The sequence below is a fragment of the Anolis carolinensis genome, chromosome 5, assembly GCF_035594765.1.
Source record: "Anolis carolinensis isolate JA03-04 chromosome 5, rAnoCar3.1.pri, whole genome shotgun sequence".
In the NCBI taxonomy this organism is placed as follows: Eukaryota; Metazoa; Chordata; class Lepidosauria; order Squamata; family Dactyloidae; genus Anolis; species Anolis carolinensis.
This window is the reverse complement of record NC_085845.1, coordinates 101,486,596-101,499,096: the sequence shown is the minus strand read 5'-3', so window position 1 is coordinate 101,499,096 and position 12,501 is coordinate 101,486,596. Positions and strand designations below refer to the sequence as shown.

General features: G+C 41.0%; 1 protein-coding gene across 1 annotated transcript in view; it reads left to right on the top strand.

Moving 5' to 3' along the window:
- prmt8 (protein arginine methyltransferase 8) overlaps window positions 1-12,501 on the top strand; it is a 79,308-nt gene that overhangs the window by 65,704 nt on the left and 1,103 nt on the right. Inside the window, exons 8-9 of the mRNA XM_008111341.3 lie at window positions 2,579-2,729; window positions 10,496-10,617. Of these exons, the coding sequence (XP_008109548.2) occupies window positions 2,579-2,729; window positions 10,496-10,617 (273 nt within the window). The remainder of the gene's footprint in view (window positions 1-2,578; window positions 2,730-10,495; window positions 10,618-12,501) is intronic.

The window sequence follows — 12,501 nt, the reverse complement described above, 5'->3', positions numbered from 1 at the left end:
ACGCTTTGACTCCCACAGACCACTGTGATGCCCACCAGTGACGAAACTGGACCAACCTTGCACACAAAACCCCAATGATCCCCTTTACGTCCTGGTGCAGATTGAGGGGGACATACCTAGGATGATGGGACTTACAGGACCTTCACTTTACTTCCTGAGACAACTGCAATTGATACAAATTACAGATTTGGACCAAACTTGACGCACGTGACACACTCTACATCCTGGCGTTATTTGGAGGAGGATGGACCATGGATGATGGGACTTGCATATGGGAGTTATAGTTCACCCATACCCACTGAACCTAGCTGATATTGGATCTAGGCTACACTTGGAACACGGGCAAACAGTGCCTTTATCAAATGACCCGGGCACCGCCGAGTCCCCAAGCTAGTAGAAAATAAATAAGGGTAGTGATTTTCAAACACCTCAAGGGTTGTCATGCAAAAGAGAGAATATTCTTGTTTTGTGTTGCTCAAATGGGTATTCATCTGTGTTCACAGGTACTCTATATTGCTCAAGGACTAGAACCAAATGGTGAAAATTGCAAGGATGCGGGTTTGAACTAAATATATGGGAAGTTATGTCTTGTCTGTTGGAGTAGACACTAGATATTTTGGGAGTGCAGAACAAATCTTTACAATTTTAAATGTAAAAGACTTGAGGCATTTTAAGTTCTGGCAGTGATAGAAGCAAAGAAACTTTAAGCACCCCTTTATTCATACTCTCCAGTTATGATAAACAGAGGCTCTGCTACTGGAAGGAACATGCTGTATATCCAACATGAATAACAGCCATTGGCGGTATTACCCTCTGTGACAATATCCTTTCTTTTTTAAAACCTCTCCAACTTAACATAGGTCACCATTTCCTTTGGTGACTAATTTCATTGTTTAACTGAATCTCACAATGTGACTACGTTCTATCTATTGTATGACACAGTGTACTTGTTCAGTACCAACTTTCTGCATATAATGCATAGTTTTATTCACCACTGTTGTTTATTCACTTTTTGTCTGACCTCAAAAGCCCCCAAAGGCTAGAACAACTACCCTGTATCATTTGGATTGCCCCTTTCTGCAACTTTCCCACTTTTATCCTTTAGAGAATGTAACCAGAACAGAACACTGTATTCCTACTGTGATCATATGAAAGAACTGATGCAAGCACTACAATACTAGCAATTTTATTTTCAAAGTGTTTTATATACTCAACGTGAAATCAGTCTTTTGTCTTTTCTTTTTCCCTCAATCAACACAGTATCAAGCGGGTCTCTGAAGGTTATGGGCTATATAGAGAATGGCTAGGGCTGTAAAATATCCATGAAAGGAATGCGATAAACAAATTTCAGTTTAAACTACACCTTTCAAATGTAATTTTGAAAATAGCTTGTACTGTAAAGTGAAACAATGCCTCCTTTAGTCCTCTTTTATGTAGTTTCCCCCAGAATCTTTCTCTTAGATTGTGCTGTTCCTGTTGAAATAGCAACCTTCTACAAGCCTCCTATACTAGTTATTTGTTACCGTATGTATATAATTGAAATTGCTTACTATATTGTATGTATATATTTTACCTTAACTTTTTGTTGTCTGAAGTTGTGGGAGGGACTACATACCTCTGTGACCAGATCTGAGACTATTCAGACTGAGACTCCATTTTAGAAGTCGGTATAGTTGAGCATAGCATAGTAGCCAGTATGCATTAGAAGTTAGTTGAGTACAGTATGCATCAGAAGAGAGTATTAGTATTGGTCATTCCATAACCTATTGCAAAACATAACTTATTGGATAAGCTATTGGAACATAACTATACTCAGTCTATGTGCACATATCCTTTTGGCAAATGTGAATCTCCACAAATATGTGGAGACCATCTTTGGAAAACCACTAGTCAAGAGGAGCATGCCATTGTTAGAAGTCAACTCTTTTAATAAGTGATATTCACACAGGTAACTTCAGCTGTTAAACTGAAGAACCACGTCTGCCAAGGGTAAATACATGCCATTACAAAAATATAGTTGGTTAGCAGAGGATGCTTGTTTTTTTGCAGTTTAAATTGCCCCCCAAAAATACACTCCCTTTAAACCTCTTAGTTAAAATATGCACTCAGAGATAAAACAAAGTCTTCTTTGAAACATAACATATTTTGTATTACCATATAAGCCAACCCGAATATAAGCCGAGGAACCTAATTTTACCACAAAAAAGTGGGAAAACTTACCAACTCAAGTATGAGCCAAGGGTGGGAACTGCAGCAGATCAGTGGATTCAAATTGCATGAAGAGATTCAACCAAAACATTAGGAAGAACAACCTGATAGTGAGAACTTTTCAACAGTGCAATATGCTTCCTGTGAGTGTAGTGGAGTCCTCTTACATAGAGATTTTTAAGCACGGGTTGGATAACCATGTGTCAAGAGTTCTTTGTGAGTTTCTGCATGGCAAGAGGTTGCACAGGATAGTCTTTGTGATCTCTTCTAATTCTGTGATTCTATTAAAATATCCCTTAACCTGGTGATGTTCTTTCATATAATGCTCTGTTTCTTTTCCAATCCTCTCTCCCTCCTGCCCCAAATATAGGAAGTGGATATTTATACAGTGAAGCTGGAAGAGCTGGCCTTCACGTCTACGTTTTGCCTCCAAATTCAGCGTAATGATTACATCCATGCTTTGGTCACATACTTTAATGTAGAATTTACAAAGTGCCACAAGAAAATGGGGTTTTCTACAGGTAAGACTTCACTTTCCTTTCCCATTTTGTGGGACTAAGCACAGTTCCAGTTTGGATTATAACCTTGAGAGACTTTATTGGACCTGTCAGCTTTTGAAAGCTATAGGACTCAATGCAGGCTCACACAGGCAGTTACGTGGAAACGCTTTATTGAAGAACTTCTTTTCAAGTTGAAAACAAAGCTAGAACTAATGTATTCCCGCCAAACCCTGAGTATATCCACCTCCTACCCCCCTCCCCCCTTTCCATATTCACACGTATCTGTTATGTAGTTCATTCCCAGGCTTGAAAAACCAGAGCAGGCCATAAAACCCATCCTCCTAGCCATGTGGCCCTTATCATTTAGATTATCTCCCAGCCCCCATTGCTCTGACGGGATGTGGCGAGTTCAGCTGTTATGTGTGCTAGGCTTTCACATCCTGACAGGACCTCTATTTAGGACAAATACGTACATTGCTTGGTGGTTCATCCACTCTATTGAGTTTGAACTTTATTTGCTTGTGCTTGCTTATATTCTACAATAAACAACTTGATTACTTATATTCTGGGCTCCAGTGTGGTTTTCAAGGTGCCTATGCAGCCTTGGAGTGCGACAGTTTGACACCCCTCCAAAGCACCTTAAGAACGAAACCCCAGAATGCAGGATGGCGTAGCAGCGGGGGCGGCAGCGCCTGCATCTCCAGTCCCGGTTCCTCAGTTCCAGATTCCTCAAGATGAATACCAGCGTATGTGAGACACCATCAAGAGGGCGAGCTCCGAGGTCTTCGGACACAAGCGGGGGGGGGGGGCACCCTCCCCCATTGGCTCTGCCAGCAAAGTTGCTGAAGAAGCACACCAGGTCCAGGTCTTCAGACACCAATGCTTGGTGTATATGAATGCTCGTGCAGCAGAGTTTCCTCGGGAGGAGTTGAAGGTGGCCATGGTGTACAACCTCCTGGAAGGTCCTGCGGCAGTGTGGGCCACAGCCCTGTATGACACCCAGTCTACTGTGCTGAATACAGTCCAAGAGTTTTTGGATCACATTCAAGCAACTTGGAGAGGTCAAATCACTCAAGACGCAACTGGCCATAAGCTTCGGCGCCTGTTCCAGCAGGAGAAATCTATGTCACAATATATTGCGGATTTTCGTGTTCTGGCTCAACATGTGGGCTGGAATGATGCGGCTCTGAGGATACCATTCTGAGAGGGCCTGAATATCAAGATGCAAAAGGAGGTGGTGCAAGCCAACCCTCCTGATTCCCTGGAGAAACTTATCGCGTTGTGCCTACGGACTGAGGCAATGATCGCCACTCGGCAGCAATGGACTCGGCGGTTGAGTGGGCGCACTTCAGGTAAAACCTCTACCGCTCCAAGTTTCCTACCGCACCTGGTGTGGCGGGCCCCGCCACCACCACCAACCGCCCCAGTTGATGAGGAAGAACCGATGCAGTTAGGCCATGTTTGGCCCAAAATTGATGCTGTGGAGAAACTCCTTTTTTTTTTTAACCTATGTGGGTACTGTGGGGTCGGGGGACATTTTGACAGAGTATTGTAGCGCAGCAGTACTAGTATGAAAAACAATGGAGCGCAGAGTGAAGCGACACTTTGAGACATTAGTAAAAGCAATATACAAAGCTTTACTGAATGAAGCAGTAAACAGCACAAACAGACTCTTGCAGATGACAAACAAACACAGGACTGATCTGTTCTCCAACAGATCTCAAACTCGACTCAAACTCAAGACAGACTGAACTGATGCGATAGATGCACATACTCTTGTGTCTGGATCCCCCCTAGTTCCAGCCACACACCAAGGTCATCATAGCTCATTAGTGATTAACTCTTTACACACTTTCACACACTCTGGATGATGTAATCTGCAATACAAGCATGGCACAAATTACATTTAAACACTCTCATTACACAAGTCGAGTCCTTCGGGAGATGCTAGCGGGGTACAAATAAAGTTTAATAATAATAATAATAATAATAATAATAATAATAATAATAATAACACAAATCTCACATTGACACATTTTGCCAAGGATTATCCTGCAAAGAGAAAACCCAACACCCGTTTGGCCACAGCGGCATCAGCAGCAGCAACCGCACAGTATTCATGACCAACAGCTTGCGGGGGAAGAGAACAACTGGGCTTAGAGAGAGACCTCTATTTCAGACAGATGAGTACATTGCTTGGTGGTTCATCCACTCTATTGACTTGGAACTTTATTTGCTTGTGCTTGCTTATATTCTACAATAAACAGTTTGATTGCTTATATTCTGGGCTTCAGTGTGGTTTTCAAGGTGTTCTATACAGCCTTGGGGTGCGACATTATACACTATTTTAAGTTTTTATCAACCAATCGCCTCCTTCTCCTCCCATTGCCACTTGGGCTCCTTTTCTCTCCCTTTGGCTTCTCCTTCCTCCCTTCCTTAGGCGTAAATTGCAATTTTTTATGATTTATAATATTCTTTTAGAGTTTATTTAAAAACCGCAAAACAGCAAATCCCCGAAAAGTGACCTGCGAAGTAGAACACTGTACATGTAATTGTGTGTGTGTTGCCAAAGTTTTCAGGATCCCAAAACTGGGCTAAGACGACCCCATTTACAGTTGGGACTCCTTGTTTCAGAAGCAGTGATCTAGAAGATATGGTACTGTGAAGATCTTACTTAGTCATACCACAGTAGTGAAGCCCTGTAGATCAGTGGTTCATAACCTGTGGGCAGAGCCGGCCCTAGGTATTTTTCAAGTGTAGGCGAACAGAATTTTGGCGCCCCCCCCAAACCAATCACTGAAAAATAAAAGTGTTGGATAAGCGAAAATGTTGGATAATAAGGAAGTATAAAGGAAAAGCCTATAAAACATCAAATTACATTATGATTTTAAAAATTAAGCACCAAAACATCATGTTTTACAACAAATCAATAGAAAAAGCAGTTCAATACATGGTAATGTTATGTAGGAATTACTATATTTGCAAATTTAGCACTAAACATTGAACAGGGATATAGGGCAGTGTGGACTTAGATAACCCAAATAGCCCTCAGTATTAAAAAAAACAAACTCTAAAATCAGGACAATAAATAAAGAACAACACTCTGAAAACAGAAGAAATCCAGACAGTAAACAATCAGGGACAGCTAACTCCTCCCAAAAAAAGATTCTCCCAGGCAAGAAGAAGCCAGGCCTTGAAGCCACAGGGCCATTAAATGCTAATCAAGGTGATTAATTACAACATTCACACCTGCTTCAAAGAAAAGTTCTTTCTCCCACCCTGGACCTTCTACAGATATATAAACCCCACATACCTAGCTTCCAAGTTCCTACAGACCTCACAACCTCTGAAGGCCCCAAAGGTGGGCTTGCGTGGTGCGAAGGTGAGTCTGCGCTGGCCGGAAGGCCCGAAAGAGAAGGAGGTGGAGAGTGGTGCCCTCCTCCCAGGACGATGGTGCCCCCGGGACGATGGCGCCACAGGCAAATGCCTATTTCGCCTTATGGTTGGACCGCCTCTGCCTGTGGGTTCCCAGGTGTTTTGGCCTACAACTCCCAGAAATTCCAGCCAGTTTACCAGCTGTTAGGATTTCTGGGAGTTGAAGGAAAATACATCTGGGGACCCACAGGTTGAGAACCACTGCTGTAGATGAATCTCAACATCTTGTTTGCAGCAGAATCAGATCTTCCATTGGGCATTGTGGAGTAGCAATGCCACAGAAGCAGTAGCACACCGCAGCACCAAATTTTGTTGCTCACCTAAAAAAGAAACCCCATTACCACTGCCTCACCTCCCCGCCTTCTTTCAGCATAATCCTATCCTCTGCTTTGCACTATGTGCCTCGTCTTCCTAACCTATTCATTTTCCCCTGAAGTGACTGGCCCAGCCTACTGCCTGATGTTTAAACGTGTGTGTGTGTATACATGTGTGTATACGTGTGTGTGTGTAAGTATATGTATCTCTCTCTCTCTCTCTCTCTCTCTCTCTCTATATATATATATATATATATATATATATATATATATATATATATTGTTTTTAATTTGTATTATTTTATTATGATGTAGCCATCTTGAGTCCCATTATTGGAAGAAAGGTGATAAAAAATGAAACAAATGTTAAAAATAACAATTAATGTAATGCAGAAAGCAACAACTGTGGCTGTATACAGAGTTAATTGTGCCCCAAGCTCCAAGCATTTGAAATCTACTGGAACACTTTGAAAAACAAGCCCTAGAAACAGCACCAAAAAAGCCAACTATATGGTTCAGATATGTTGATGACACCTTCACCATTTGGAGCCATGCAGAAGAAGAACTCAGCAAGTTCCTGGACCACCTCAACAGCATCCACCCAAACATCCAATTCACCATGGAAAAAGAAAAGGAAGGAAAACTGCCATTTCTAGATGTTCTGATCATCCGCAAACCCAGTCAACAATTGGGCCACACAGTTTACAGAAAACCTACACACACAGATAGATACCTTCATAAAAACTCCAACCATCACCCAAGTGAAAAAAAAGGAGCACAATCAAAGCCCTGACAGACCGTGCACAAAGAATCTGCAAACCTCACCTCCTCCAAGGTGAATTAAACCACCTAAACTGGGCTCTACAGGCCAATGGATACTCCACCATGGACATCAGAAGAGCTGTAAGGCCAAGAGCAAGCCAGGAGAGTAAAGAAAAAGATCCACCCAGAGGAAAGGTGTTCTTACCATACATCAAGGGAACCACTGACCGCATAGGCAAACTGATAAAGAAACACAACCTAGAAACTATCTACAGACCCTCTAAGAAAATTCAACAAATGCTACATTCAGCGAAGGACAAGAGGGATCCTCTCACCTCTGCAGGAGTCTACCATATACCATGCAGCTGTGGACAAGTCTACATAGGGACCACCAAATGCAGCACCCAAACATGAGTCAAAGAACATGAAAAACACTGCAGACTAACTTAACCAGAGAAATCAGCCACAGCAGAGCACTTGATGAACCAACTTGGACACAGTATATTATTTGATAACACAGAAATGCTCGACCACTCCAACAAGTATCATGTCAGACTACACAGAGAAGCCACAAGCATGTGGACAACTTCAACAGAAAGGAGGAAACCATGAAAACGAACAAAATCTGGCTACCAGTATTAAAAAAACTCAAAAATCAGAACAGTAAATAGGAAGCAACACTCTGAAAGCAGAGGAGTTCCAGACATGAATCAAACAGGAGCAGCTGACCACTCTGGACTGGGGATGCCCCCAGGTGGGAAGAAGCCAGGAGATGAAGCTAATCAATGCTAATCAAGGTGATTAACTACAACATTCACACTGGCCTCCAACTGACAAGAGTGCTTCTTTCACCCTGGACTTTCCACAGATATATAAACCTTCCTTGCTTAGTTTCTCCATACCTCACAACCTCAGAGGATGCCTGCCATAGATGTGTGCGAAACGTCAGGAGAAAATACTTCTGGAACATGGCCATACAGCCTGGAAAACATAAAACAACCCTGTGATCCCGGCCATGAAAGCCTTCGACAACACATTGTTAGACTCTTCTTCATTGGAGGTTTGTTTCAATTACTTTGAAATGAGCATAGAAATATCTATAGATATTGCCAATTTCCAAATATCTTTGGCATGCACCTTTTCCTTAAGACCTTCAGCTTTTTACATCATCCATTCCCATCATGTCTGCATGCTAGAATTCAAAAATATTTTCATCTTTATCCCTTAATGCTGGTACAACCCAAACTAGAAACTCCCCAAGACTTGTTTGCTTTCTGGATTTGAAGGTTTTTCTGTCACCCTTTTCCATGCTAAATTGAATATGTACAAATGTTAAGTGGAATTTGTATAAATTCAGCTTCTGTGAAAAAATGTCCAGCGTGTATGAAATGTAAATCCCTTATCTTATATTACTATCTCTGATCCATGCATTGAGATACCTCCAGTTCAGTAGCTCTCTGAGATGTATTTTAGACACAGCTTTCTTGGAGACTTTTGTAACACCCCTAAGCAGCGTGAACACTGGAAACCAACATGGAGGCCAATAAACAATCTAATATCTTTATTAAAGCAATAAAAGTTCTAAACAAAAATAAGCAGAGTATATAGTCAAGCAGTTGACCTTTTAGAAAAGATCAAAATTAGTCCAATAAAACAAAGTTATGTGTCCAGTATTAGAGTCCAAAGTCTATAATCCAAATAACCGAAAAACACTCAAACTCTTTGGAAGTTTGAGTGGGGAAAGAACAAGGTTTTGCAGGAAGATTCTTGAAGTAAAGTCCAGAACAAGGATTCAAGGCTAGGCAAGGTATTTCGTGATGGATCTGAAAACGCAGTCCAAACTTGGCAAGGAGTGGGATGCAACTCCCAGACTACTCGTGAGTAAACGCGCCGGTGGGCCGCTTGGAAGCTCAGGAACAAGAGACAATGTTCTTCAGTCAATAGTCACGTTGACACCGCGATAGGGAAAACTCAGCGCAGAACTTTTATTGAAGTTCAAGAGCTCCCCCCAAGCAGGTGTTTGACTCCCCAAATCTTCCCACAGAACGGAGCTGTTTCAAATCGCATCAGATGCCTGCCTCCCTGAAACTTCCCAAGAGAACCAATTTAGCCACAATCGCCTCTCTCCGCTAATCTCGCGCTTCTCCTTAAAATCTGTCTTTGGGAGCGATCTGTTTTGAGAAAAGCCCTTCTATCAAACACCAAACTTTCCGGAGAACCAGGCTCCATTTCAAGGGCGTCCCTAATTGGCTCTGGCACGGAAATGTCAACAGGAGACATCTGGAAAGAGACGGAATCTTGCTGAGATGGAAGAAAGCCCAAATCCGCTTCAGTTTGATCTATGATGGCTGCGGGGTCATGGGCCAAAGGTGCCTGAGACATCACAACTTTGGCCTTTATTCTATGTATCCAATCCTATGCACCTAAATTTGGCCACCAAGAATTGCCACATTTCCTCACATGGCTAGTTCTGACATACACCACTACTCACTTCACCCTAGTAATTGATATAAACAACACATGGCTTCTGATGAAGAGACTTGTTCCCTGAGGGCCTGGACCTCATGGCACCCAACACATGCTCACATCTATGCCCTGAAGATACTTTGAGAAATACATACAGTGCAATGTACTGAGTGGACTCCACACTGCTGCTGGCTTATGTTCACATGTGGTTTGTGATTGTTGCCGCTAGCTTGTTTTCATTAAAATACTATGCTATTTACGAACAGAATAAAATGTGGTTAGGCTGGCTGTTGAACCTCCTTGATCACATGCTCAACTTCTACAAATCTTCACATGTGTAAGGCATTGTTGTTGGGGCTTCTTGTGCATATTGAACTAGATTTTTCCACAGCCTTTGCTTTGTGGCTCTTCATTCACTATTTGCTTCCCAGCTATTTTTCAGAGTTCTTTAGGCTCAGTAGTTCTAAAAACATTGTGATAATTAGGACCTGTATTGGTAGCACAATGGGTTAAAACCTTGTGCCGGCTGAACTGCTGACCTGAAGGTTGGTTTGCTGACCTGAAGGTTGCCAGTTCGAATCTGTGAGACGGGGTGAGCTCTGGTCTGTCAGTTCTAGCTTGCGGGGAGATGAGAAAAGCCTCCCAGCAGGATTGTAACACATCTGGGCATTCCCTGGGCAACGTCTCTGTATATGGACATTCTCTTCCACCAGAAATGACTTACAGTATGTTCTTAAGTTGCTTCTGACATGATAAAAAAGCAACTGAACTTTTAAAATGCAGATAATTATAATATGTCTCCTTTTGTAGCTCCAGACGCTCCTTACACACATTGGAAGCAAACAGTATTTTACCTAGAGGATTATTTAACTGTTAGAAGAGGTGAAGAAATCTATGGAACCATATCCATGAAACAGAATGTAAAAAATGAGGTAGGTTTGTATTTTATATCTGAATGAACATAGAAGCCCTTTAACAGCTGTTTTCCAAACATTACAGTAATTGAGCAAATGTATTTGACATTACTTGAAAGGTATTTGAAATTACACATGGACCAAATACATAATCGACTTCCTGGGACAGATAATACTATGTAACACGTTTTTTGTTCCTGGGTTAAAATGTCATTTCCTTATTCATTCTGTCATAAAAACATGGAAAAGGTTTATTAAACTGCAAACACTTTGTGCGAAACATCTTTTAGCACATTTTGCTCTAGTTTTTGAATGAATATATTAGAGTCTCAACCGACTCAACATAGTTTGTGGCAGCCACAAAAACAATATTTCTGGAGTATAACAACTATTTTCAAAGTAAGTACCACAAAGTTAAACAGGAAATCACATTTTCAAACTAGGAACAGAAAGTTTTTCAAATTTTGTTCCACTGCTAACCTTTACCCATCCCTACCCAGCACACACGTTAAGTCCAGTCATGTCTGACTCTGGAGGTTGGTGCTCATCTCCATTTCTAAGCCGAAGAGCCGACGTTGTCCGTAGACACCTCCAAGGTCATGTGGCCGGCATGACTGCATGGAGCGCAGTGGCGAAATAATTAAAACAAAACAGACAAACATTTGCCACTAACTCAACCACTTGCTGATGGGATGGCAGAATTTATAGCAGGGTTGGGACTTTTTGATACAATTCTGATTTGGTTCAGAAGAAAAAAATATAGCTGAATTTCATAAAAAGTCTGTAGGCAATCACTGAGCGGGTTCCTGAGTGAAACACGTTAATTCAGGCAGCTTGTTCCTACACATATGGTTGCTGTACATAGGTTTTCTCTATCTGCTGGGGAATCTTCTATTTTGTAGACTGTTAGGCTGAACAAAAGGCTAAGTAACTATCATAATCCTTCCCTGCCAGTGCGAAGCACATTATCTGCTTTGAATTGGATTATCTGAAGCTTCTTCTAAACTGCCATATAAAATCCATGGTAATTGCTTTGGATTGGATTATTTGGCAGTGTGGTCTCATATAATCAAGTTCAAAGCAGATAATGTGGATTATCTGCTTTGCTAATCTGGATTATATGACAGTATAGAAGGGTCAGATAATCTGGATTTTATACAGCTGTGTATAAGGGACCTTCGGGACCTAGGAAACAACTACTGTATATACTCGAGTATAAGCCTAGTTTTTCAGCCCTTTTTTTAAGACTGAAAAAGCCCCCCTCGGCTTACACTCGAATGAGGGTCCTGGTTGGCTTATATTTGGGTCAGCTTATACTCGAGAATATATGGTACATTTATTATTTTTCTCTATTATTATTGGTATTATTCCATTTATTATTTTTCTCTATTATTGTTGCTACTGTTACATTTATTTACTCTATTTTTATTATTATTGTTAATACATTTAGTATTTCACTCTGATCTTCTTCTTCTTCTTATTATTATTATTATTATTACATTTATTATTTTAGTCTATTTATTATTACTTGTATTATTTTCCTGTATTATTATTATTATTACATGTCTTATTTTACTCTATTATTAAAAGGATACATAAGCATATTTACATAGAAGAAGATGAGAATAATGATTTAATCAGAGTTGGACAGTCTTATCTTAAATTAGAGCTTGATGTAAATATTCAAAAAACATTTAACCTACTGATGCCTCAGTTAATGTAATTTTATTGGTATCTATTTTTATTTCTGAAATTTACCATCCTCGGCTTATACTGAAGTTAATGCTTTCCCAGTCTTTTCGTGGTAAAATTCGGTGCCTCGGCTTATATTCGAGTCGGCTTATACTCGAGTATATACGGTACTTGTTTGCCTTAACTGCTGTGAGCCAATATTGTTCACCA